General features: G+C 39.2%; 1 protein-coding gene across 10 annotated transcripts in view; it reads right to left on the bottom strand.

The window, feature by feature from the left end:
- Positions 1–26,606, bottom strand: part of LOC113028334 (calcium-activated potassium channel subunit alpha-1a) — a 97,593-nt gene that overhangs the window by 17,281 nt on the left and 53,706 nt on the right. For 3 of the 10 annotated variants that reach the window (XM_080305052.1, XM_080305054.1, XM_080305058.1), the window contains 16 exons: positions 25,682–25,757; positions 24,782–24,857; positions 24,484–24,654; positions 22,608–22,699; positions 15,199–15,309; positions 14,987–15,092; positions 14,795–14,877; positions 12,515–12,584; positions 12,192–12,347; positions 11,885–11,994; positions 11,398–11,466; positions 10,867–10,953; positions 9,488–9,564; positions 7,070–7,243; positions 4,842–4,874; positions 1,491–1,584 (listed from right to left, as the gene is read on the bottom strand). In XM_080305052.1, coding sequence (XP_080161178.1) covers positions 1,491–1,584; positions 4,842–4,874; positions 7,070–7,243; positions 9,488–9,564; positions 10,867–10,953; positions 11,398–11,466; positions 11,885–11,994; positions 12,192–12,347; positions 12,515–12,584; positions 14,795–14,877; positions 14,987–15,092; positions 15,199–15,309; positions 22,608–22,699; positions 24,484–24,654; positions 24,782–24,857; positions 25,682–25,757 — 1,585 coding nt within the window. Of the gene's footprint in view, positions 1–1,490; positions 1,585–4,841; positions 4,875–7,069; positions 7,244–9,487; positions 9,565–10,866; positions 10,954–11,397; positions 11,467–11,884; positions 11,995–12,191; positions 12,348–12,514; positions 12,585–14,794; positions 14,878–14,986; positions 15,093–15,198; positions 15,310–22,607; positions 22,700–22,784; positions 22,877–24,483; positions 24,655–24,781; positions 24,858–25,681; positions 25,758–25,840; positions 26,022–26,606 lie in introns of those variants that run through there. The other 7 variants (XM_080305053.1, XM_026178528.2, XM_080305059.1 and 4 more) reach the window with 6 other exon arrangements.

Raw genomic sequence — 26,606 nt, 5'->3', positions numbered from 1 at the left:
AATATTTTTTTTCCAGAAATAGTGAATGTTGCTGATCTGTACTGTATCTGATGGTATTAAACAATACAGACATATGTGGGTTTGAATTCCAAATGTCAAGCAGATCGCAGCCATATTAGCAGTGAGAACATAAAGTCATCTGTCAGGTTTAATTAAATTTCATTTGTGCTGTTGCACTTTGTATACATCAGGCTGCAGGTCTTCCCTGTTGCCTGGCTTCCTTATAACATTGCACTTAATGACAGTGACTACTATTATTATCGTCCCTCTAATGGGTTCTTGTTGAATAACAGTGTTATCTCCAGTCAAGATCAATACGCTACGATTTAATTTCACGAGACAAGATAAAAGCAAGGTAGCATTTGAATTCGCCTTTCATTGTGATGATACATATCATCTGTGGCCTTACGTGCTGAAAAGACCTCAGAGGGATCCGACAATAGATGAATAGCCTTGGGCTATCTATCCTTTAGAGCCCCTCTGACTGCCTGGTGCTGTCATTAGTGCCAGGCCTGTTTAAGAACTGTAGTCTGTGGGTGTCACATGAAACCTTGTGGCATAGAGCTCATCTCAGAGGCTGACATATTTTCCATGAAAAAAGGAGCGTAGAAAAATGTTCTTTCAGATGCTCTTTGTAATGCACTGCTTAATCCAACAAGTACTGGTTTTCTTCCTAAAGCACAGGTATCTGTACTTTCTTCATCAAAGCTTTGTTAAAGCTACATTAATGACTATATTTATGTCCCTAAGAGGTTAAATTGATATGTGTAATGTGAAAGAGATTATTTGATTATGCTTATAGTTATAAACCAACAAAGGATTATCACCTGACTGGAGATCCCTGCAGAGTATTTTTATACCGTCCGGCAAGTTGTTTTGGTTTCATTACTCTTATGATGAGCAGGAAGCTAGTCTGTATGTTACCCTCCCAACACTAAGCAACAAATATAATATATAGCTGTTCGATATAACGATATATATCGGATTACGATATAAAAACGTCTATCGTTTCATTTTAGATTATCGTTTAATTTCGTGGTGTCGCAAAATAAACTGTTTACGGCAATATTTTTTCATCGTTTTGATGGTCACTGTAGTGGCTATATTAATTTCTTAAAGTTCTCTCTTTCTTCCTGTTAAAAGGGAGTTTTTCCTCCCCACTGTCGCCAAAGTGCTTGCTCATAGGGGGTCATATGATGGTTGGGCTTTTCTCTGTATCTACTATACAATATAAAGCGCCTTGAGGCGACTTTTGTTGTGATTTGGCGCTATATAAATAAAATTGAATTGAATTGATAAAGCATAGTTTAAACCAAGCCTAAACCTAACCAAGTAGTTTTTGTGTTTAAACTAAACCGAGCGGTGATTACAGTTTGTTGTGTTTTGTTGCCGTTTAACATTTGGCTATTAAAGAAGCTATCTGTATTTTTATGGTGAGGGAATTTATATGTGTAAAAACCCAAAGACAGATAGCTCCTTGTGGTACCTACCTCATAATCTTAGGTGAGGAGTTTGGAGAATTCCTCATGCCTCCATTACGTTGCTTTTTTTTGGGTGATAGTGCTGATTGTTGGTCCTCTTGAACTGCAACAAAATGCCAAAGAAACAGCATGATGGCGGGAAATGATCAGAAGTCGAGCAAAGATCCACACAGCAGGGACAACAAAAGAACAGCACAGCACAATTTGAGGTCAGTGAATTCAAAGAGATAATATACATACAGGGACAGAGTGGAAAGAGGTCGGGTGAACAAGATGGAGTGGGACAGGACAATTTAACCAGTGGGTAGCAGGAAACAGTCCAATGTTAGCATAATGCAGACAGGATACATTAGCACATCATTGGCATGGTTGTATATGGAGATGCAAACATGCAGTAGTGCCATTATCAACCATCATGCCATTTGCTGAAGTTTAATCTGGGAAGCTTTATTTACCATACGCACTAATCCATTGAACTGCTGTAATCCACCTGTCAACAGTTTTATCATTCAAATAATGTAGCACCACAAATAAGTTGAGGGCTGTTAAGAGGGCTGTGATTTCGTAATCATAGATTACTGTACTACAGATAGACCTAGACTCGCATCACTGTTGCTCACACTAATCACTCATGTTCTCATTTAATTAAGGTAATAACCTATAAATATTAAGCATCTAAGACTACAAGCAAAGGTGCTTTGAGTCAGTGTTGAATCCTGGATTTCTGGTCTTTGTTCGTCTTGAGAGTGGTGCCCTTGGCTTATACAATTAGGTTGGTCCTTGTGCCAGAGTGATTTATGTACAGCTGAGATGCCCTTTGGACATTGTCTTTATCACTTCAGCAAACTGCACTGAGCTCTTCATAGGGAACGAGTTATAACTTTTACCCCCGAGTAAAGTAATCAGGCAAATATTTTTACAAGCTAATATCGCAGCTGCAGAAAACAACTCTACTCTGTAGCAGTCGCTGGTAAAATAAATACAAGCAGCAAGAAAAGTGTTTCACTAATAGCACTTTAACAGCCATTGTTCACTGGGAAAAGATTGTTACAGGTCATGGAAAATACACTCGGGTACCTTATAACTGATGGTTCAAGCTGTGAACTGTTTCTTTCTTTTTAGTCTTTTCTGTCTTTCTTTCTTTTTTATACAAAGAAACTGCAATTGCTTTCATTAAAATTAATAAAGTCCCAAAGATCTTGCTCCTCCGCCGACGAACACATGATTTCAAGCACCGCTAGCATGTCGAAGACTGACAACATAATGGAAAACGTTGAAGAAGGGAGGGGGCTTTCCAGTCGAGAGGGATGCTCCAACACACTGGCCCTTCACATCTCGCTCGGCCTGTTCAATATTTAATGTTTCACAGCTGACAGCTGCACACACTGGGTCATTAGTAAGGAATGCTACACATGCAACCACTCCAGACTGGCAAGCACATGCTTTGGTTGTGCTGTTGTTGAGTGCAGGCCTGCCAAACACGCTGAGGGTAAGAGGGATGTGGGGGGATGTGGCCCTTACACTGCCTCTGACTGAGTGTGGCGTTACTGGAGTGACCGGGGTGGTATCTGTATTTCACCGGCAGGCTACGGGCTCGCTGGAGCCGGCTGACCTCTTCTGTCACCCCTGGCGGGCGGCCTACCTGGCCTGAGTCCTCGGAGCCCACGAAGCTCAGTCTCAGAGCAGAGGGCTCAGCGGGGGGCAGCAGGCTTCCCTTGCGGTTGTTTACCAAACGGACCGATAAAGCAGCAACTCCGCTACGGGGCCCCTTACAGACCTCACTGGCTGAGGTGTGGTTCAGTTTAGCTGACTTGTACCGATAAGGCTGGATTAAGGGACTGTTGTTTACTGCTAAATGAAGAGGAGTCAAAGTCAGCAGCTATACAATACTTATGTTTTTTTTCTTCAGGTGTTAGTTCACTCAAATCACAGAAAACACAGTTCCCCTCTTAATTCTTTGGATATCTGTCTCTTTGGGTAGTATTTGCAGAAGGTTTGAAGAGACAGTGCAAAACTAGGGAATAAAATTTCATTTGTGATGCTAAGAAACACTGAAAAACAAACTGACAAATGATATTACCGTGGTCTGGGATAATCTTCATACCATACCGAAGAATAGAAACAGCTCGTAGTGGATGCTGTAGAAACATAGCTGGCGTTTTTCTAATCTTATTTTAATGCCGTGAGAACCACGATAGGAAAAAAAAGCTAAAGTTATCTAAATGAGAAAGCAGAATATGGCACTTTCTTTATGATTTTAGCAAACTAATCCTTTAATTCTTGAAGCTAAACACAAGGTAGGATTTGATTTAAACTGACTTCCGTAAAACCAGCAGTGTGTATGTTAATAAAACATCTTGTGACTCTTATCATAATTAAAGGACAGTCACTGGTTTAGGGGGGTAATTCTTTCTGGCACAAGAATGCTAATGGCTGAATAATTTAAAAAAAAGCTCATTTTTATTTAACACCACTTAACCACTTCCTGTAGCCACCAATGAAAAGCTGGATTTGACGTTTACTTTGATATTTATAATAAACATGAATTAATAAATATGCTTTCAGGTGTTTTAGCAATTGTTATGCTACCAGAACAAGGAGGTGACAGTGTGAATCAGCAGCCACTAGCTGCTACATGCAGTTTATGCCTGATGAAGGAGGGAGGAATGAATTCGATATACATTTTAATACTAGCGATATAATAGCGGTGAGGCTGGTAAAGATAAAAAGAGACAGAAGAGCTGTGTTTTCCTTAGTTCAAAAATGTCTGGGAGCTAAAACCGGAGAAGAGAGATGATTATTTCAACAGTCAGCTGTCTAGCAGATTATCCTTCCTGCTCCAGACCTCCACTATTCATCTGCCCCACGTCAAACATGCACAGCACTTCTCCAGGACAATGCAATGTGGCAGATTTGCTGCCTATCACAGATCCTGTTAAAGTGGACTACCCACTAGTTTCACACTCCTGTAAGCGTTGGACGAGAGCTGAGAGAGTTTAAGATCGGCTTTTTGCATTTTAATATGTTTTACTCAATTATGCGAGGCTGAAATGCTTTTCTTGCATACATTTAATTTGAATGTTTTTAAGTGATTTTGTCCAGACTTGGTTTATCCACAGTCATGGTGAAGATGCCATGAGTGTGCTGCTGAGCCCTAACTCATACCTAACACAAAGAATCAACTCAAAACTGTTTCCTAATGCTATGCATAAGACACACAGTCATGGATGATGATGATAGACTGGACAGTGAAATACAGCAGGTCAGGGACAGCTCAAATATTAATAGCTGACAATGCACAAATGGAGGGGTTAGACACAAGTGAGTCGAGAGAAAGAGAGAATGGAAATCAAAACTTACTTGATTTGATATATCCATTATAGCTATTTTTAGCTGAGAAAAATGCAGAGACGGATGAGAGGTTACAGAGAAGAACAGGTCGTAATGAGAGCAAATTATAAGTGACGACTGTGAACGGAAAGCTGAGGGATTTCTCTTGAAGGCACTTAAAAAAAATTGAGGCCGTGGAGACAACACGGACAAAGCAATGAGAAGTAAAACAGGTCGGTTAGAAATCTGATTTTCAGAGATGTGGGCAGTAATTTAAGAGTAGCTCGCTCTATGTTTGTAGTCATCTGCTAAATATCTACGGTGTCACTCTAAGCAGTGATTTGGCTATTTTCAAGTCAAAAGAGGACCAGATATCTTGGCTACCTTTAAGTTTCGATGAAAAGCTTCTTTACTCCCATTAAGAATTTAAGACTGAAATATTACCACGTTTGTGTGACTGATAATTATTTATTATTAGCAGTTATTTAGTATCAGTTATTATAGCTGCTCATATTTACCCTCCAGTGAAGGCTAAATGTAAGTTTAGCAGCATTAAGTGAATACTCAAGTGAGAAGCAGGTTTTTATATATCATATATTTTCAGCTTGACATGTTCAATCAAAAACACCTACAATAAACTCACCAGCGCACAAAACTTAAGAAGCGTTACTGTCTTATTTTTGCCTACCCATGCCTGAGACAACCTGCACAGATGTGTGTAACGTTCGGTGAGTCCCACACATGCTCATTAGTAACTTATTTCAACCCCTTGCTTACATTAAAGGTCACGCATTGAGCTTAAGGCAGGACAGTGACAGCAATGTTCTAACAGGGACTGTGCTGGTCCTGGCATCTGTCGCCTGCAATCGGAGGGCGCGAGCAGAGTCACAGGACTAACAGGCTAGCATCTGTCCCACAACGAGAGAAAAGGAGAGGGGCGGGGGCACTCGGCTGCCTGGTGGTTAGAAACTGTCAGGCTGAGTTTCATGACAACCGGTAGCACTCCAAAAATGAAAATGCAAACATAATTTCCACGTCAGGCCGCATAAGGCCTCGCTCCACGCATCTCCCGCACCGTGTCGACAGCAACTCTGGAGCTCTTGCTCGAGCTTTTCTAGCCAGGCCACGCTCACAGCACACAACCCTGGGAGACACACTGAGGGGTAAAAACGCCCAGACGTGTTCAGCTATACGAATGGTTTTTGATCAAGAGTCATTCACTAAAAATTTATGACAGTCTGCAATGTTTTCCAGCAAATTGTATCAATGCTCTGCAACCTCAGACACATTCTTCGTGCCTCCTGCGACACATCAGTACGATTTAACATACCCCCCTGGCTTAAAAAGGGAAATCACACTTGAATTAGGAATTCATATGCAGTTCAATTCTGTTAAAGTCCGCTTGTTAAACTCCAATATGATCCAGCACTCTTCTACCGTCTTTTATTCCTCTTATATTCCAACTCTACTGCTTTGTGTTCTCAATTTAATCACAAATCAGCAAAAACAACCAATAACTTTGTCTGCTTTGCAGATTTTTCCCCCAGTTCCTGTTCAAGCTGTTGATTATAATTTAATAAAACCCATATGTTAACCTCAATATGTACTCTAATAGTCATCATCACAATATCCCCTCAGGTGCTCTCAAGAGCATTATTTACTAAAAAAAGAAAAGAAAAATTAATCGTCGGAGACGTCTACATTTACAAATACCTCAAATCCTATCCTGTTCACCCATTTCTCCAGGGTACAGTGGTGAGATATTATTTGATTTTTTTTTTTTTAATGTTATGTTATGTCTCCAGTGACATCATTGTAAGATTTAGACAGTCCTATCAGAATAATTATTTGGGAAAATGCACAGTAACTGTGTATTGTGAGATTTTTTGCAGGGATGCACAGCTGTACATTGTTCATGGCTTTGACTTTTTTCTAATATATTTATGAGGTCACTGGAGGGAAACAAATACTGCTGTACGCAGCAAAAGGTTTGCATTAGTGACTGTCAATCTAATTTTAAACTACGTTTCAATTTGAATTCACGTTCTCTTGACAAAACACCAGCAAAACAATAGACCAGCATGCTTCACTGCAACACGTAGCAACAGACAGAGAACAGCACCAAAAATCAGAAAGCTAAAACACCAAAGCATCTGTGACGGTGACAACATGGGTGCTTAAATTTGAAAGCACACAGAAGTAAAGACACACGGTGCATGTTACAACACTGAAGAGCACATGTCATGGCGACAACTTACAGGCACGTAAAGTGGCTGAGCAATCATTAACAGAGACAGCAGAGAGTGGGATGTCCCGTCGAGGGGAGTCCATGTTACAACGCACATTAACCGGCATGCAAGAGCAGTCCCGCTCTGAGCGACCGCAATCAAAACAACATGCCAGTTTCATTTTCTTGTAGGCAGGCTTCTTGGCTACAGTCAAGGGTTCATATGGGAGGAGAGGAAGAGCAGGTTAATGTTGAGGGTCATTCTGAGGGAAGAGGGGATAGAGGAAGAACAGGGCATGGAGGACGGCTGCTGCTGGGATGTACAAGATTAACCTTTGTTGTGCCGCTTACACTAGTATTGGCATCCTGTAAACCGACACCCTTTCCCCTCACGTGAACATGACCACGTGACCTCAAATATGGTTTCTTTAACCTTTTCAGACTTTTTGGAGACTTTTACCCAACAAAATCCTTATAATGCTAACACAGATTTAGCTTGTTTGGGCTTAGTGTCACTTTACTATGTGATGAAATGTTTTTCTATGTTCACTAATTAACTTGCTAATGAGCCAAGCATGAACATCAAATGGCAAATTTGGTCTTACAAAGGCCAATCTTGGCCCAAGGATAACATAAGTGGAAGTTAAAGACACATAATGCATGTTTAATTGGAATAAATAAAACATTTATATATGCACAATTTGATGATTTATAGCTTTTTTTTTTTGCAGAAACCTTGGCTATGTGTCATGGATCTGGATTCTTCTCTTAGAGCCACTGAGTCATATGAAATATAAGGACAATAATATTTCATTTTACAGCTCTTAAATATTTACATTTGTTACTAATGCTTATTAAGAACAGGAGATGACAGAAATCTCCTAAACAAAAGACTAAAGGTGCTGGTATTTTACAAAAACAGTATCACTTCTACAAAAACCTGCAAGTGCCTTCAGAAAAGACAAAAAGAAAAAAAAAAACACTTGAAAGCGTTTATAGTGCATAAAAGCACACATAAGTTAGATGATCCATATTCCATGACAGATTTGCTATTTTTTCCTGAAATATTTCTCCTAAAAGATATGCACACATCTCTGCGGATTACGTCACTTTAGTATGGATGCCAATTTTTTCCCATAATATAAAAAAGTGGTAAGGAGTAATAAGGATAAAGGTTTTCCAGTCTTCATCCCAGTCTGTTTCTCACTGTGGTCTTTGTGCAGGGGTCTTGTGCTTAATAAAGGGCAGCAGGGCCATCTGGTGGTGATGTGGTGAATTACTAACTCAAGTAGGCATGAAAGCTGCAGTGTTTACGTGTGAGCAAAAAAAAAAAAAAAATCTACTTCTGCTCTGGAATTTTTTTGCAAAATCTATACTGTTGCTAATTTCTTTTGAAAGCTATAAAATTCTATCAAAAGAACGAACAAAAAACAACGTGCACATGACAACAACAAGAGATCCAGGCAGCATCAACCATTGTACATGCAACATTTAGAGTACATTCAAACAGGTCACTTTAATCTGAGGTACACTAGCACGCTGTGTTTTTGAAGGGGAAACAAATCCACATTACTCACAATATATCACTATTAAGCAGATTTTTAAAGAAATGTGTGCCAAGTTCCCAAGCAGCAGGAAAAGAATACATCACATGTCAATGTTAGGTGTTAGCTTTAATACTAGAGACAAACTGTGGTTTATCCAAGCAGAAGAACATGTAGCACGCGATGTTTATAAGGTTTTAGAAACACGTGATCCGTCCAGGTACCTGTGGTGTTAACAGTCTCTCTGAATGCCTGTTAACATCACAAAGTTATCAACAGTGAACACAGCTACTATACAGAAAACAAACAAAATGCACATTTAGACTGAACTAAGAGGTCTACTATGTGTATTTATAAGAGCTGGGAATCACATGGAAAAGATAGCATGCTATAAACACTATGTAAGAGTGTGTCTGTTAGAAGAGACGTCAATCTGAAACACTCTGAAGGAATCAGTTCATCCAAATCCATCCAAAAAACATACATTTTGAAGGATATCTGAAACCTCAGCATGGAAAAACCAAAACTATTTGCATGATGAGAAAGTTGGAAAGCATTTTTTCATGTAATTTGGGGGAACTGACCCTTAAATGAGAGCAGGTATTCATCTCATACAGAGATCCAAACATGTAGTTCTACATGGGGAAACTGGAGTGCTTCAGTTTGTTTTGGCTGCAGAAAGAAATCTGATCTTTCTACATGCACAACTTACAAGGCTTCATTTCAAGGAATAATTAATGTAAGAAATAAGTGGTTGGGACAAATGGCTATGTATAGTAGGTCATGTAAATACGCTGTCACCCAGCTACTCGAATGCTAACTCATTATATTTCAGTTTCATCTGAGCAAAAAAATAATGGGATCAATCTAACTTAGATCTTGTGTTTACATGCAATCACACTTACATTTCTTGCATCCACATTTCTTTATCCTTTTGGGATCAGTTATGTCATCGTGGCAGGCCTTACAATAAAACAGTGCCCTGCGGAAGAAAATCAAGAACAGCATGAGTGCTCAATAAATTGTTTACACATATTTTGTCTTTACTATGGCTGCACAACATCTGCAACAAGTCATTTTAATTTGTGTGCAATCAGTTTATTAACAAAAAATTAATGAAGCATCCAATGCATTTGTCAATGTTTAATGTGCCAAAAGTTGAGCAAAGAGTGTGCAGCTCTATGAGAAGTTCAGGACCAGTTTTAAATTAAGCTTTGATATTTCATAAGGGCGCTGCAGTTTGTCTCATTCTGTGCCCTCATAAATCTTCTGATCCCCTCTGGCAGGTAACATCACCATCCAACCTCGACCATATGTACCTTTAATCTGTCTTTGAATGTTATCTTTGTCCAAGCAATGAGCAGATACAAGCTAACAGCCAACATTCCTCTTTGGCCTCAGCAGTGCAACTCAAGGATCCCTGAACTGCTGATAAATCACTTCAGTCTGGTCAATTAAACATGCAAAATATGGCATTTTTTCTAAGAGCAAACACAAAAGCCAATATACACTTACTGGCCGATTTGTTAGGTGCACCTGTTCAATTTCTCCTTAATGCAAATATCTAATCAGCAACTGCATGCATTTAGGCCTGAAGACATGGTTGGCCCTGCTAAAGTTCAAACTGAGCATAAGAAATGGGAAAGAATGTGACTTTGAATCTTGGTGTTGGTCCCAGATGGATGGATTTACTGTCCTACTGGGATTTTCCCACAGTCTAGGGTTTACAGAGAATGGTCTAAAAAGGTGTATGGCAGTTCTCTGAGAGAAAATGCCTTGTTGATGTCCGATATCAGAGTGACCAGACTCCTTCAAGCTGGAAGGTGACAGCAAAGGTGCATCTAGCAGCCATTAGAAGCTCAAACCATCTCAAACTGCTTTCTTGAACAAGACAATGAGTTCAATCTACTCAAGTTGCCTTACGATTTCATCATGGACGTGTGACCAAGAAATCTGCAACAACTGTGTGATGCTATCATGTCAACATGGGCCAAAATCTCTGAGGAATGTTTCCAGTCCCCTGTTGAGTCTATGCCATGAAGAATTCTGAAGGCAAAACAGGGTCTAACCTGGTACTAGAAAGGCGTTCCTAATAAAGTGAATGAGTATATTTGTAAGCTCTGGCAACATGGAGGTAATACTAACAAAACAAGCGTTTGCAATTTTCCTACATGTAATAGCTCAAGATACAGAAACCGTATGACATGCAGACCAACAAAGGCACTATTGCAGAAACAAGACTGGAATTTAATCAAACGATTGAATCTCAGGTCTCATTCATTACCTCTTTACTTCTTTGGCATCGCTGGCAATAAAGAAACCCAAGGTCCCCTCCTGCATTTTCACGTGGTTTCCAGGGTTTATCAGGGTGCTGTGAGGATTTGTAGACCAAAGATGTCAAAGCAGAAAGTTATATCACAGAATTTGCAAGGCTTTGCACTAATCACTGCGTCTGGGATTAGTTTTCACAACTCATTTGGCAGGATAGCCCCTGTTTATTTAATTAAGTTGATGAAAGCAGATAGCACTTCAAAGAGTATAAATGAGCATCAGCGTGTTAGAGAAACTACTAAAACAAAGCTTCTGCTGTGCTCAAAGAAACCAACTGCCACCTTCCCCACTAATTTGTCACGATGTTATCGGAGAGCCCTGTGATGTCTGTGAATAAACCCATTTAGACATCAATTTAGACACATTGTGTAAAGCACTTGTGTTTGCAGTCAAACAGGGAAGCTGATTCATAGTAGCTGAAAGCAAATACTGACACCTGCGTATTAAAGTTTTTGCATGCATGAATTTTAATGCCCCGACTTACCTGCTTTCCCCTTGATCAGACTTGTACTCTATAGCTATCAGCAGCAGCTTTAGCTTCACATAGCAGAGTCTGTAAGGGGGAATAACAATATAATTAGACCTGAGGCACACTAAGTACTTTTAGTTTGAAATCTTCTTAGCTTAGGGTGCCACTTTCTTTTTTTCTTTTTAGAGGATGAGAACCTGTTTATCCCTAAATTATTTACACTTAGATTTAGGTTTACACTTTCAAATATTTTAATATGGAATAAATATGGGATTTGACAGCCTATAAAGTATGGAGCCCTTATGTGAACGCCATGTGCTTCCTCTCTATAACTAATTTAACCTACCATCTCCAGAAGCCTGGTTAATAAATACTTACATAACAATTATCTTTGGATCTTTAAATTCTAATGACTGCAGTTTAAACATCTAAATTACTTGCATCCAGGAATGACAAAGTACCAAAAAAAGGGGGTAAAATAAAATGTTTTAGTTTTACGTACTCGCAAATTACTGGGAAGGACAGACCCACAAAGGCACTGGACAGGTACTCTGTGTACATTTCATTGGCTACTCCTTCAAGGTAATACTTCTGCCATGTATCCTCCTCAATCTACAACAAAATAAAGAAGGTTATACAAAAATATAAAAAGGTGCAAGTTTAAGATCATCACCACCCGCTCACCAGATGCTGCATACGGGCCTCATCTGGGATAACCATTATTATCTATTCAGACTTTGTTTCTTGGCCAACTTTATTTTTGAACTTAATCCAGTGAGCACAGATGGATCAGTGTTAGTTGCAGCTACCTTGATGAAGGACCTCATGGAGAAAAGGTTGGCCAGCATGGTCGAGAGGCCCTGAGCCAGGCAGCTCTGGGCGATGAATCCGAGCTTGAGTTCTGCAAGGCAAATGGCGTCATCTCCCTCCTTCCAGTTCCAGCTTGGGATGTTCAAAAGGTGGGCCTGAGGGGAAGAGGAAAAGGAAGTCAGGCTACAAGGTGCATGCTGTTAGAAACTAAGACAGACAAATGATTCAGTGATGAGATCTTTTCAACATATACTGAAACGTAACTAACTATAACGGAGTAACTAAGTGACTCCAGCAGGCTTTATAGTTGATTAATACAAACCTTATTGTGGTACTGCAACATTTGAGTGATTATCCTGATCTTTGGGTGGTAGTTCTTGATAGATATTACTCTGATAAAGGACAAAAAGAAAGCAATATAAGAATATCTGCAGCGCTTTCAAAAGTTACACAGATTTTTAAAAAAATAATCTGATTCACTCTCTTTTTATAGAAATTAAGTATCGTAGTCGACTGTATGCTTTTAACAATTTTAAGTTTGCATTTTATTTTATAGTTTAATATTTTAAACTAAAGGCTCAAGAAAATAGAACAAGAGAGTTGCATAGTAACATATTCCTAGATCCAGCTACAAAATGCTGACTTTCTCTCTGTCTGGGAAGAACTGATGTCAATTTGACCATTACCAGTTCAGCCTGTTCTCCGAATTTACAAACCTACAACTTCTACCAAAAAATAAATAAATCAACCTGGAAAAAGTACCATTGTCAACAATTTCAAATTACTATTCAACCAAATGAGACGTACATACAGAATCTCTCACTGGATAACGGCAAGAGGGTTTTTTTTGAAGTCATAGGGAAGTTGACCTTTAAACCTTTGGATATAAAATGTCACTCTTAGACATTTGTGTGCAGTCATACTCTGCCCAAGCACACAAAAAAGTCCGTTTTTGGCTGGCAGCAAGTTATTTAACCACAGTTGTGAGTAGTTTCTCTTTTCCTAAACCGCATTATTAGCCTAACTAAATGTGGGTTAAGAACGGTCCAGTGCATTATCAAATATACCATCATCGTTAAGGAAGAAATGTGGTTGGAAAACAAAAGAAACCCAAAACTTTATCTACTTGAATTTGATAAGGGAAACAAACATCTGGTGAAATCAAATGGTAAGAAAACAACAGTAAATCTCACGAGTATGTTTAATAGTGAAAATAGCAAAGTGAAGAGAATTCTCTCAGAGACATTGGGACTAAACAGCTGAGTAGCCTTTAAAAAACAATCAGTGAGGATGATTGTTGGACGCTGGAGCAATGGAAAAAGGTCATTTACCATGTTCCAGGATGATCAGCCCATCAGAGAAAGAAGAGAGGTGGCAAAAGTTGTGTTGGGGTGATCCCAACATGCCTAGTGTCCTAGGGTTTTTTTGCCTTTTGAATTTGGAGCTTTTGCATTAATATTTGGATTCATATATTTATTGTGTTTCGAGTTCTTTTCATTGTTGTTTTCCTTTGAGTAGCACATAATATCTGGTTGTTTTCTTTATGACTAGATTCTCAGTTTAGTTTTATCTTTAATACCTTTTAATCTAGTTTCTGTTTCTCGTTATAGTTTATATTTAATTCCTTAAGTGTCATATCATCCCACTGTCACTGTGTCCTTTTGTTTCTTGCTGTTAAGTCTATGTTTTAGGTCTTCCTGTTTTCTTTCAGTAGAATTCTTTCAGTGAATTTTTGGATTCGTTTATTCTCTGTTCTGGATTTTTGATGGACTTTCCTTACTCCACTTAAATAAAAGTTATTTTTGTTATTTATTAAGAGCCACATCGAGTCCTGCATTTGGGTCCTTCTGCCAACACCTTCTGTATGCCTACCGTACACGCCTGTGGGGACAGTGTTATGATCTGGGGTTCTGATGTCTCGTGCCCAAAACATGGTCCGGCACGAGACATCATTTTAATACACGGAGTGGTCACCATAGAGTTCAAGGAGAAGGGGACCTTTGACTGTTTGACCACAAAATACAAATCATTTCCTTTGAGTCCTAGTGGACATTTGTGACAAATGAATAAATTTCATGTCCAGGAGAACATATGGGAGAGATGCACAGACAGACAAGACAGCTCTACTATAATGATTATGTATTAATCACACAGTGTTTAGATTAGAATCAAGCTGTGATGATTTCTGCAGCACATTTTAAACGTCTTAACCCTTTTAGATGGAAAAGAAATGTCACATAATGACTCTCCGACTTTTTATAGCTGAGCAATTTAATCTTCAGTGGAAAACCTCCAATCCTCAGACTTCATTATCGAACAGAGCTATTAATAATACAATTTTATTAACCAAATTTTATCTGCCTTGCCCTAAAACAGACTGTTCCCATCACTTTTAAAATATGTTGTACTCTCATATATTATCCACTTGATAATCCCTTAAACCCATAAAAATAAGTGCAGTTTCCACATCCAAAACTACGACTCAATCCACTCCGAAAATGTCTTTTTCTCTCAGAATCCAGCTGAATGTGATTGTTCATAAAACAAATTGAATAAACAATGCAAGCAGGAAAACATAAATCATGATTTGGTTATGCAGTACCTCATGATGTTGGATGCATCCTCGGCATCGGGGTCAGCGCAGTATTTGTTGGCTAAGATCAAGCAGGCGTCAGCTGATTCAATCTAAAACAAAATTGCAAATTGCAAAGACAAAAATGAACAATCACATCAAGTATTCAGTCAGACGATAACCAACAGTATTACAGAGGAAGAAGTATTGACAGTCAGGTACCTTGACTCTGGCCAGGTCGTGTGGATTTAGGACAGATCCTTGGTAAAACTCTACCTGGGTGAAGTGGCGCTTGAACAAGGCTTCCAGCTCAAGATTAGGGGAAATACTGAGAGACAAAAAACAAACACTCTTAAATCAGAGAACTCTCTAATCTCCTAAAGTTTAGTTTTTTCCTCTTAAACAATGACATTTGCACAAAGTTTTGTACTTACTTATGGAGAAAAACAATTTCTACATTGACATCATCCCTGTCCTTGTGTAGGAAGTCTTTTAGAAAGTTGGATACACTTTCAAGTGTTATGTGACCACAAACCACGATGTGCCTAGAGAAAGGAAGTGCAGAACCATGAGGAAACTCAGAACAAAAGCACACATCTTTCATCTTTTCCATCTTCATCTTTGAGCTGAAATCAAAAGGTAAATGTGAGACGAGGGGCCTGTAACGGACATTTAGGTCAGTGATTTAGAATCTGTGATAAAAACTACGATAGAGGAGGGATGAAATCCAGAGAGCTCTCTGGATTTCAGTATCAGATTATAAAGGATCAGTTTACTTAGAGGGAGATTATGAAATGAGCGCACAGTCTATGTCGATCCCTACATATCATAAACCCTTTATATAAAGAACCCAGTTCAGATTTTTTTTCCATCTGTGCTTAAAATATCTTTATTAATTAAATTATTCTGTGTAAATTATTTTGTCTTTTGCACCGATTTGCAATAACAGTCACAGCTGGAAATACTGCAGTGGTTCTTAAAGTACAAAATACGCATCAGTATCACTTATTTTCTAATAATCTAGAGTAACAATAAGTAACTCAAAGAAAAACACATACTTTCCCGTAAGAAACAAAAAAAGCAATGATGCCGACAATTTTACCGAGCTTTTAAAATCACCACAATAATAAGAAAAATATTTTTTAAAAAATTTAATAAATGCAAAATAAGCATGATGTGATACTTTTTCTTCTCAATTTATAAACTGCGATTTTAAATTAAAAATGAAAAAAGCACAAGAAGCATATACTTGGTTTAAGAAAACTTCCCAAACCAAGTCTGGTTTCTTTCAAATCGTACCAAAAGCATGCTACCAGAAACCACGACTTTAAACTCTGAGGCATCTAGCAGAATCTCCCTGTCTTTAGGCTAGATCTTATGGCTAAAAAGGTGTTGAAGGAGTAGTTTGGCATTTTGGAGAATACGCTTATTTACTTTCATATCAAAAGAAATATGCCATCATACAATTTGCTTGCCTTCTCCTTAGCTGGGGAAACCAGCAGCCCTGGCTCTAGTTTGAGTTGAAGAAATCAGCACCTCTCAAACTGCTTAAAAAAATGTATTAATTAATTAAACAAATTCATACTGGCTGTAGTTTTTTGTTCGTTTGTTTTTTTCAGAAGGCATTGTGTACTTGCGTGTATTTTTGAGCTGCAATAACATCATTTGTTTTTAATTCTGGTAATCTTTAATTCAATACGTAGTATTATTAGTTAGTGGTACACAATAGCATTCTCTGTTTTAATAAAAAATAACAAAAAACAAGCTCAAATGTAGAATTTTGTGGGCAAGGACAAGAGCTCAGGGTTTTCAATAAAGCACGGGGTACTTGGCTCCGTTCAAATCCGACCTCTCTTAATTAGGAGGAGAACAGAAACACAGCGGTGAGCCTCGGGGTGCCCGAAACTTTCTCCTTTGGAAACAGGAACTGCACTGATTTATACTGCTGTCAGATGGACTGATGGACTGCACCACGCCCTCCATGTATCACTTGCTGGAAAGCACATCGGCTCCATCTCCACTGCACTCAGACAGTAACGCATTTTCCGAGTTGCTCTCACTTGTCTTCATTCTTTTCATATTTGTTGGTATTATAAGCAATAGCGCAACAATAAAAACTGCTGCAGAAGTGCAGGCTATAAATTCAGAAGTATAACTTGGTTTTCTGGCTATGTAAGAACATTTACATTTATTGTTATTAAGTATAAATTTATCCTTTTTCATGTATTTTATTTTTTTAGTTTGTTTATGAAAACTATTTTGTTTACTTTATTCTTGAGGCAGTCCTTCTGAAGTAACCATCAGGAAATGTGTTTTGTTTTTGGCATTTCCTCTCTGTAGCACAAACAGGTGCTACAGCTTAAGAAACGTGGTGCAGCTGCATCAATTCAAACTTAGTGCTGGAAGGCTTTATAACCCACTGCCATGTAAGGCTAGCTGTTTTGGAACTTCACTTAATGTGGTGGACCCTCCACACCACTGTGCAATAAGACTGAAAGTGTGTATGGCCTTTATATTGGATGAGGATTTCCTCATCCACACAGGGCCAAAGTGGAAAAAGGAATGAGCTGCCCTACTGCTTACTCAAGGCCAGATCATATTAGCAAAACTGGAGTGCCACACAGTGGGTGCCTCATGCACACCACAAACTACTTGACCTATCACAGAATAGGCCCAGATACTTCTTGCAACCTGGGTAGCTTCATATTTAAGACAAAAAAACAAAAGCACTGTATGTTTTTATTTATTTAAAGGAGACTTATTAAGCTTTTCCTAGTTATTTGTCATATTGTTGCAAAGTTGGATGCTGATGATAAAGGTGGGCAAAGTTTCAAAGGTCAGCATATGTGTAATATGTGACACAAAAGCTCAGTTTTTCAGACTATTACAAATATTTCACACAGTGTTTTTTTTTTTACTTTTCATTCTGCATGAAGTCATTGAGAGATCTTTAATATGGTCATCTTGGGCACAAAGCTCTAGCTGTGAACATAGAGCTAAAACAGTCTACTTTAGCTAACAAATCAACTGCGGAGCTGCACCAATGACCAATGCCACATAAATGAGAATTTGAACTATGAATCATGCAAAAAGTCCAATAATAAAAAACATGGGACAAGAAATGAATGTAAGAGTTCCCTTTTAACTTGAGGCAAGAAAGCTAATAAGAATATTCCCCAAACTGCCAAAGCATATCTTTTAAACTTCGCCTTCAGGGTGTAGGTCAGACTGAAGATTAAGGCCAAGACTGTTGAAATAGCAAAGCATGGAAACATCACAAGTGGAGCAGGGCAATCAAAGTGTTTCCAGGCATACAAAAACTGATCTTAGCAAAAATCACTATGAAGCATGAAGCAATGGTACACGACAAAATGTATGACTTTAGCATTTTCTTCAGTGCTGAAAATGCAGGTGAGCTAAAGTATATGATTTTCTCAGAATTACTCATTGATGCCTAAATGGCTGTCCTTCAACCGAATTATATTATTACTGTATGTTATTATATAATGATAGAACTTTTAAAAATCATAATTATTTCTCACTGTGTGTCCTTGACATCCATATTGGTCTTTCTGTATTATGTTAAGTTAGCTCCAATGTAATTTGTTTTTCTCGTTTTATCTTATTAAGACTGTTTGTCTGACATGAATTGGAGTTTGAGTGATGAAGGAGAGGATGGGTGAACAAAATGTAAAAAAAAAAAAAGAGAGAATAATGGAAACACTTGATTAACAAACACACATTTGGCGCACACACACTAACAGTAAGCAGCCTAATTACATCAAAAATAACCAGGATTTTCTCACAGTAAAATGATCAATCATGACAAAACTGTGAAATCTGGAAAGAAGGAAATTGTTCCCACTGTTTTGTTCAGAAATAAAAAAATTTTAATGTTCCTTTTAACTGGGTTGCAACCATATTAGTTAGTCTGTTCCCTACCAACCTCTAATGTAAGTAACTATTTGTATTGGGGAGGAGAGTCTGTGCATAACAATACCAGTAAAACCTTTAGTCATATCAATCTAGTTAAGCAACATTACTCAAAGTAAAGCATAACTTAGAAAATAGATGAAAATAGTGATTTCCATCCATCCATCTTCATCCGCTTTATCCGGGGCCGGGTCGCGGGGGCAGCAGCCTAAGCAAAGAGGCCCAGACTTCCCTCTCCCCAGCCACCTCCTCCAGCTTATCCGGGGGAATACCAAGGCGTTCCCAGGCCAGCCGAGAGATATAATCTCTCCAGCATGTCCTGGGTCTGCCCCGGGGCCTCCTCCCAGTGGGACATGCCTGGAACACCTCACCCAGGAGGCGCCCAGGGGGCATCCTTGTCAGATGCCCGAACCACCTCAGCTGGCTCCTTTCGATGTGGAGCAGCAGCTGCTCTACTCTGAGCCCCTCCCGGATGGCCGAACTTCTCACCCTATCTCTAAGGGAGAGGCCAGCCACCCTTCGGAGGAAGCTCATTTCTGCCGCTTGTATCCGCGATCTCGTTCTTTCGGTCACTACCCACAGCTCGTGGCCATAGGTGAGGGTAGGGACGTAGATCGACCGGTAAATTGAGAGCTTCGCTTTTACACTCAGCTCCCTCTTCACCACGACGGACCGGTGCAGCGTCCGCATTACTGCAGCTGCAGCCCCAATCCGTCTGTCGATCTCCGGCTCCCTTCTCCCATCACTCGCGAACAAGACCCCGAGATACTTGAACTCCTCCAATTGGGGCAGGAACTCATCCCCGACCCGGAGTGGGCACTCCACCCTTTTCCGGCTGAGAACCATGGCCTCAGATTTGGAGGTGCTGATCCTCATTCCCGCTGCTTCACACTCGGCTGCGAACCGTTCCAGTGCGAGCTGGAGGCCCTCACCCGATGAAGCCAACAGAACCACATCATCTGCAAAAATCAGAGATGAGATTCTGAGGCCACCAAAGCGAAAGCCCTCCGCCACTTGGCTGCGCCTAGAAATCCTGTCCATAAAAATTATGAACAGAACCGGAGACAAAGGGCAGCCCTGGCGGAGCCCATCACCCACCGGGAACGAGTCCGACTTATTGCCGGCAATGCGAACCAAGCTCTTGCAACGGTTATATAGGGATCGAATGGCCCGTAGCAATGGGCCAGACACCCCATATTCCCGCAACACCTCGCACAGGACACCCCGAGGGACACGGTCGAATGCCTTCTCCAAGTCCACAAAACACATGTAGACTGGTTGGGCAAACTCCCATGCACCCTCAAGTATCCTGGAGAGGATAAAGAGCTGGTCCAGTGTTCCGCGACCAGGACGAAAACCGCATTGTTCCTCCTGTATCCGAGGTTCGACTAACGGACGAACTCTCCTTTCCAGCACCTTGGCATAGACTTTCCCAGGGAGGCTGAGGCTGATTTATTAATCACTATTTAACCTAGCTATGGAAAACATGAACTTCTGATTGGCTACAGCCGTCCAGATCACTGTTTGAGGTATCAAAAACTGGTAGTAACCATTTTCATTACAGTCTTTCACTTCTTAACATAAAAAATAATATTTAAAATTAATTCTTTCCTCTTTTACATAAACTAAAAGTTAAAAAGCAAAAATTAAGTTAATGTCAATTCAATTCAATTTTATTTATATAGCGCCAAATCACAACAACAGTCGCCTCAAGGCGCTTTATATTGTAAGGTAGACCCTACAATAATACATGCAGAGAAAAAAAAACAACACATATGACCCCCTATGAGCAAGCACTTTGGCGACAGTGGGAAGGAAAAACTCCCTTTTAACAGGAAGAAATCTCCGGCAGAACCAGGCTCAGGAAGGGGCGGGGCCATCTGAATGTTTTTATGCATTTAAGAATTTTTCTATGTAAAATGTTGATGCTTGAGTTTAGATGTTCTACAAGACAGACAAGAATTAGGGGATAAACTTTACACATAACGGAGTCTTAACCCATCACACTATTGCATTTTACTTTAAATACATAAGTATGTATTAAAACTTTGAATAAACATATTATTTGAATATTATTAAAATGGCTCAACTGACTATAGTTGTGGGGTAACCAGAACTTTATGATGAGTTTGACATAGATACTGCTACTTATTAACATTACATTATTACTTTTTTTTTCTTTTTTTTGAAGTTATATTGCTGCTGTACTGTATTGAACCACGATGACGCAATTTACACTTCAATCCATAAAAGGGATCGCTAAGCTACGTGACCTTTTGAGTCATTGGTATGGAGTCTGCACAGCCTCTCCCCATTTTTGTTACAATGAAACAATTCCCAACAGGATAATCAGTTTATAACACAGTGAGAGAATCCTACAAATGCCACTATTAAGCATGACAACAGTACATCGATATGATTACACTGAAAAATATCTGCCTTTTCAAGATATTTGTGGCTGTTATTTTAGTTCCTAAAGTCATATTTTCTAAAAAAAAAAAATTTGGAAAATCTTTACCAAATCATTATTATTATAAAGTCCTTTTATTATACAGTCAAGGCAAAAAGAAAGTACACCCTCTGTCAATTCTAAAGAATTACATATCAGGGCATAACAAAAATAATATTTAGCCCTTAACATGTTTTAAAGTTAGGCCAATACAACCTGGGATGACACAGTGACATATAACACCATGCCATTATGTATTTATACCCTTACAATTGACTCTAGATAACTTTGGTATACAGGAGTTCATAGCTGACTCAAAGGCTGCAATGTGTCCAGGTTCATGCCTAAAATCATCACTCCTCCACCACCTTTGCTGGACAGTTGGAGCAAGTTGTGGTGCTGTGCATTGTGGCCACTTTGGTCCTCTCTGTCCAAACGATAGAAGACTTGCAGTTTGTTCAGATGCAACTTTGCAAACCCAAGCCTTGCGTCCACAATCTTTTTAGAGAGAAGGGAAGCCATGCAAGTCTTTTTCTAATAGTACTATCACACACTTTAACATTCGCCATGATAACTAAGGCCTGTAGAGTCTGAGAAGTAGCTCTTCTGTTTGTTTTTTGTATTTTGAGCATTGCACAGTGTGACTTGGGGGTGAATTTGCTGGGATGTTCCCTCCTTCATAGATTGGCAGCTGTCTTGGATGTTTCCCCTTCATCCTCACTGCAGAATAATGGACTTCAAATTGTTAGCAGGTGCTTTATAACCCTCCCCAGACTGTTGGGCACCAACAACTCCTCTCTCTCTCATTGCTGATCTCTTGGCGTTGTGTTTACCCACGCCTGAACGGGCCAGACCAGCAAACTGCCAAAACTTCTGCCTCACACTTTTGACCGTTAATGAAGTTCTTGTGATCATCAGCAACCTTGTAATTCCAATGGAAGCTGTAGAAGTGTACCGAGTTTTTCACACTGCTTCTGCAACTTGGTATGGTGTAATACATTTACTTAGTTTCAGGACCTTTTTTTATCGCCTGTATTTAAAAACTTAGAACTGACAAAGGGCATTCTTTTTACAATAACTGTAAATACTTACTGAAAACAGGTCACTTATTTTATGAAAATGACTTTTAGGACTCCGTAACAGACAATCACTTGCTTAAATGGAGATTTTTTTTTTCCAGCGTAAAACCAGACATTCATTTATTCAAAATAAAAAAAAAACTCCAGCAATGACAGCTTGTACACATCTAAAAGCAGCAGAAATAAATACACATTTATCATGGCCAAGTTCTTCAGTCACAGTGTGACTTTAATGCTCATTGAGATCATTACAATTCAAATCATAATCATGTCACCTCTTTATGAGAGGGCCACTTGAGTCACACAAAACCACACCATTACAAATCTGCTGTTTTGTCTGTCTGTCTGTTTGTTTTCTATTTTATTTATTTGTTTGACTTACTTTCTGCCTCTGGTCGAGTTATAACTCCCTCCATATTTCTTCCGATTAAGGATGAGAGCAGCAATTTCTGGCACGTAGCGAGCAAACATGGCCTACATGCATGGAAAAGAAAAAGAAAAGGGCATGCAGAGAAGGTTCTACTGCGGCGGAGGCAGTAGAGCCTCCTTGAATACTTACTTTCTCCCATTAACCGCACTATAGGAACCACCATATTTCTTGCGGTTTCCTATTAACTCTATGATTTCAGGGACGTAGCTTGCAAACATGGCCTAAGGAGAAGATAGGAGACAGAAGAAGAGACTAAAAAAAAGACAAGCAAAGAAGAGCAGGTCCTCTATTTTAACTTTAGAGAAATCTGTGAAGTCTGAAAGAGGAGCGCTACGCGCTGGAGTAGGTTTTTTTTAATGTGTTAACAGGAAAACGGTGAAAGAGAAAAAGAAACGTGTAATTATTCAAATTGACTGAAGAAAATCATGTGAATGTAAGCTGAAGTTATGTCACAGTTACATTCACAATAGAGAAAAAGTATGACAATGGAATCCAGTTTAAAGGCTAATATTTTCAAATACTGAAAGAATAAAGGAGAAAAATGAAAGCAGATGAGCGACATGTTGAAGAAAAAGAAAAATTAGAAAAATTAAGAAAAAACCTTATGTGCCATGTTTCGCCCAACAAACACACGTCGGGTTGATTTCAGTAGCACAGCTCAATGGATGGCAAACAACTTATGGCTGCACGCCACTGCCCAACCACCTGAATATTCCTGCGTGGAGGAGGCAGACGTGCCAGCTTACAACAGATCCAAGAAATTAGCCTAAGTATAAAATTTGTTTTTCTTTTTACAGTGTTTTTAAGAAAACACCTCAGCCTTTCCCCTTCAAGCTTAGAAAAATCTATCAGCATAAAATATATTTTGTATTTTGTTGTTCTGACCCTTCAAATTAATTACAAATCAATTCATCATTTATACCTCTGCTTTTCATTGCCCTACAATAATAGAGAAATAAAGCTGCACAGTGCCCTCCAGTGGGCAAACTACACAATGTCGATTAAGACTTCTGGCTCTAATTTAACTAACAGTATAGATAACCACTCTCATTCTTAATGACGTGTAGCACAAAACAAAATGCAATCGAAGGGAAAAGTGGGCCTGATTACACCCTTTGAAGGTCTGCAATTGGCTTGATGTCTGTTTCACACTGGTGATTTTACAGGCCACTGTGCAGGTGAATGAAAACTGAAATATTTTTTTTTTAAAAATTAAAAACATTTCAGATTTAGATGACTGAAAAGTCGCTTTAATATACCTCAATCTTACCTCAGTTAAATCCAGGTATTTGATCATATCAAAGTACTGTATGTCCACGCTGAATAATACTTTATAATCCGGTTAACTGTGCCCTCTAAATCGTTATTGCCTATTTTCTTTATCAGGTAATTCGGGTCTGTGTTAAATCCCCGACGGGATATTTTCTGCCAGACTATTCTGAAAGAGGACAGCAATGTTGCTACATCCATATAAAGCTGGGCTGTCATGAATCAACTCTATCTCACTGTGTTTGTTGGAAAGAGGGAGGGAAGGCAGGAGGGTGGAGCCACCTGAAACCGTAGTACCTTTACAGTTAATAACAGATGCAAAAATTCTCAAATATTCTACATGTCATTTAAATCAAAACTTCAGCATTATACCAAAATCAATGCTGCAACACTGTGGACAACTCATACAGTACATGACATGCAACATACTGTGGTGAAGTGGTGAGCCACAAATGCACTTCAATGTGAACAACGGGTGAAGCGGGCGTCTCGACTTAAGTCCCAGCATTTATGTGATGGAGGATTTTAAGCGGGAATAAGTAATGAGAGGGATTTTTACCAAACCACCAAGGATGAAGAAGACCATAAACAGGCGGCCCAGGGTGGTTTTTGCATACACGTCTCCATAGCCAACAGTGGACATTGTAACCATGAGTAAGTAGACACATTCCCAGTAGGAAAGTGCCTGGGAATTTTGGAAGTTTTCCCAAGGATCCCCTGAGTTTTCCACCTGGAACAAAGGTCAGAATTTACACAACGACCACGGAAACACACAGGTCTTTGATGAAGCAGTAAATAATTACTGATAATAGGCATCCAGTTGCTACACAGCACCACCACATTTTCACCTAACTTACCAAATGAATGAACCCTGCTGCAGTTAGCCATGTGCTTATGAAGATTGAACACAGGTTCACCAGCTTAATCGAGTTGCTATGTTAGAAAGAGCCAGACAACAGAAGATGAAGTATTAACTGTAGCTGTTACACCGGGATAAGAAGCCAAACTGGAAGCCCTAGCTCACACAAAAATTCAGTCTATGCTTTAAAACACATTATAAGTCTGAGAGTGAAATCAGAATTAAGGTTCAACCTGAACTATTAGAATATGCAACATGGGAGATTTAAGCTCTTAAAACTGTAGCTCCTACTTGAATTTATAGCTTGTACTTTTTCTTGTGTTGTGGTTAGCCATGCTATTCTTGTTACATATGGCTTTGCAAAAATAAAAAAAAAAAAAATCCAAGCAGGCTCCAGGATATTTTCATCATATACAGCTGAAAGTTAAGCCTAATGTCAGTGTAAACAAATGCATTATAAAAGAGTCTGTTATCTTTAATGCGTACTATAATCAGGATTTATTAAGTATTGCAGTGTATATGTTATTGCAGTGCTGTCCCTGTTTGACTTCTATCCACTTCTTTGTCTGTTCTGTCAAGTGAGAGGATTATTCTAAAGCATGTCGATATACTCAAAGCTCTTTCTGACGTGACATCTGTGCAAAACTCTTTAATTCTAAGCAGAAGGGGCACAGCAGCAATCTCTTTTGTTCACGACTGCATGATATGGTACGGTGATATAGTTCAGTGTGCACAACACACAAATACACTTGATGTCAGCGTTTGCCAAATGAAACCTTGTGTTTATTTTGCTGTCAAAATAAAACTACATTCTTTCTTCGCGTGAAGCAAAAGGCAGATGAAAAACAAACTGTCAGCTGTATGAACAAAAAAGAAGAAAAAGCATCAATAAACTTACCTTGTCTTTAGTATATTCAAAAACTGTAAAATTTCTGAGAACTGTATCAATCTTAAGGCCCTTAAAAACCTCAAACCTGTGAGAAAATAAACATAAAACACTGATTAGCAACAAGTCAGGCATCGTGAATGATATCTGATCGTCATTTAACAACCATACCTTTCATACTTTCATCCATGTTTACAAGCTTCATTGGATTCATATTGACAAAAAGTAAAGTCCAACAGATCGACAGGTACTAAGCACTTACGATATTAAAAGAAAATATTTGAAATATTTGTGGGGAAATAAAGCATAATAAAAAACACAAAACAAGCTTGGCACCCCAGATCTTCATCAACTCATAACACTGTGTTTTAATCTCAAGAGCCCCGCTCTGCACCGGCATCTACCTGATACGTGCGTCATTCCCAGTGGATAAAACTGAACGTGGACGAGATGAAAACCTGGATTAGAGTAAAGACAGGTGGATGCTGCCACGCCAAATTGAATGAGTAAACAGATGTGACGTCAAATCCTAAATTTGAGGGTATTTATTTGTTGGGAGAAAAAAATGGAGCCGGTGCACGCTGCCAACAGTCCAAGGACGGCAGAACACCAACAAACGCCAGCATGAGCTCCTGCTCATAATCACCACTTGGCTGTATTCACATTCAGGTTAAATGACGACCGTGTCATCGCGTGTTTAATGCCGTTACTGTCGATAAGCTCAGATGATCTGCCACAAAATCACATCTGATAAAGTCAAATATTTGCGCTACGCTTCATCGCCGCACTGCAGCAAACAGCCTGCTAAAGGGCGCCTCATATCTGAGCTTGAAATCTAAATGATTCATAGAACTCACTCATTTTGAGAAAGAAAAGCTGCACTATTCACAGTGTTTGAGCTGCATAAAAAATTAAACGCCACCTCAGCCAAGAGAGA

The sequence above is a fragment of the Astatotilapia calliptera genome, chromosome 8, assembly GCF_964374335.1.
Source record: "Astatotilapia calliptera chromosome 8, fAstCal68.1, whole genome shotgun sequence".
Classification (NCBI taxonomy): domain Eukaryota; kingdom Metazoa; phylum Chordata; class Actinopteri; order Cichliformes; family Cichlidae; genus Astatotilapia; species Astatotilapia calliptera.
The sequence above is the reverse complement of the archived record's forward strand: the minus strand, read 5'-3'. Positions and strand labels throughout refer to the sequence as shown.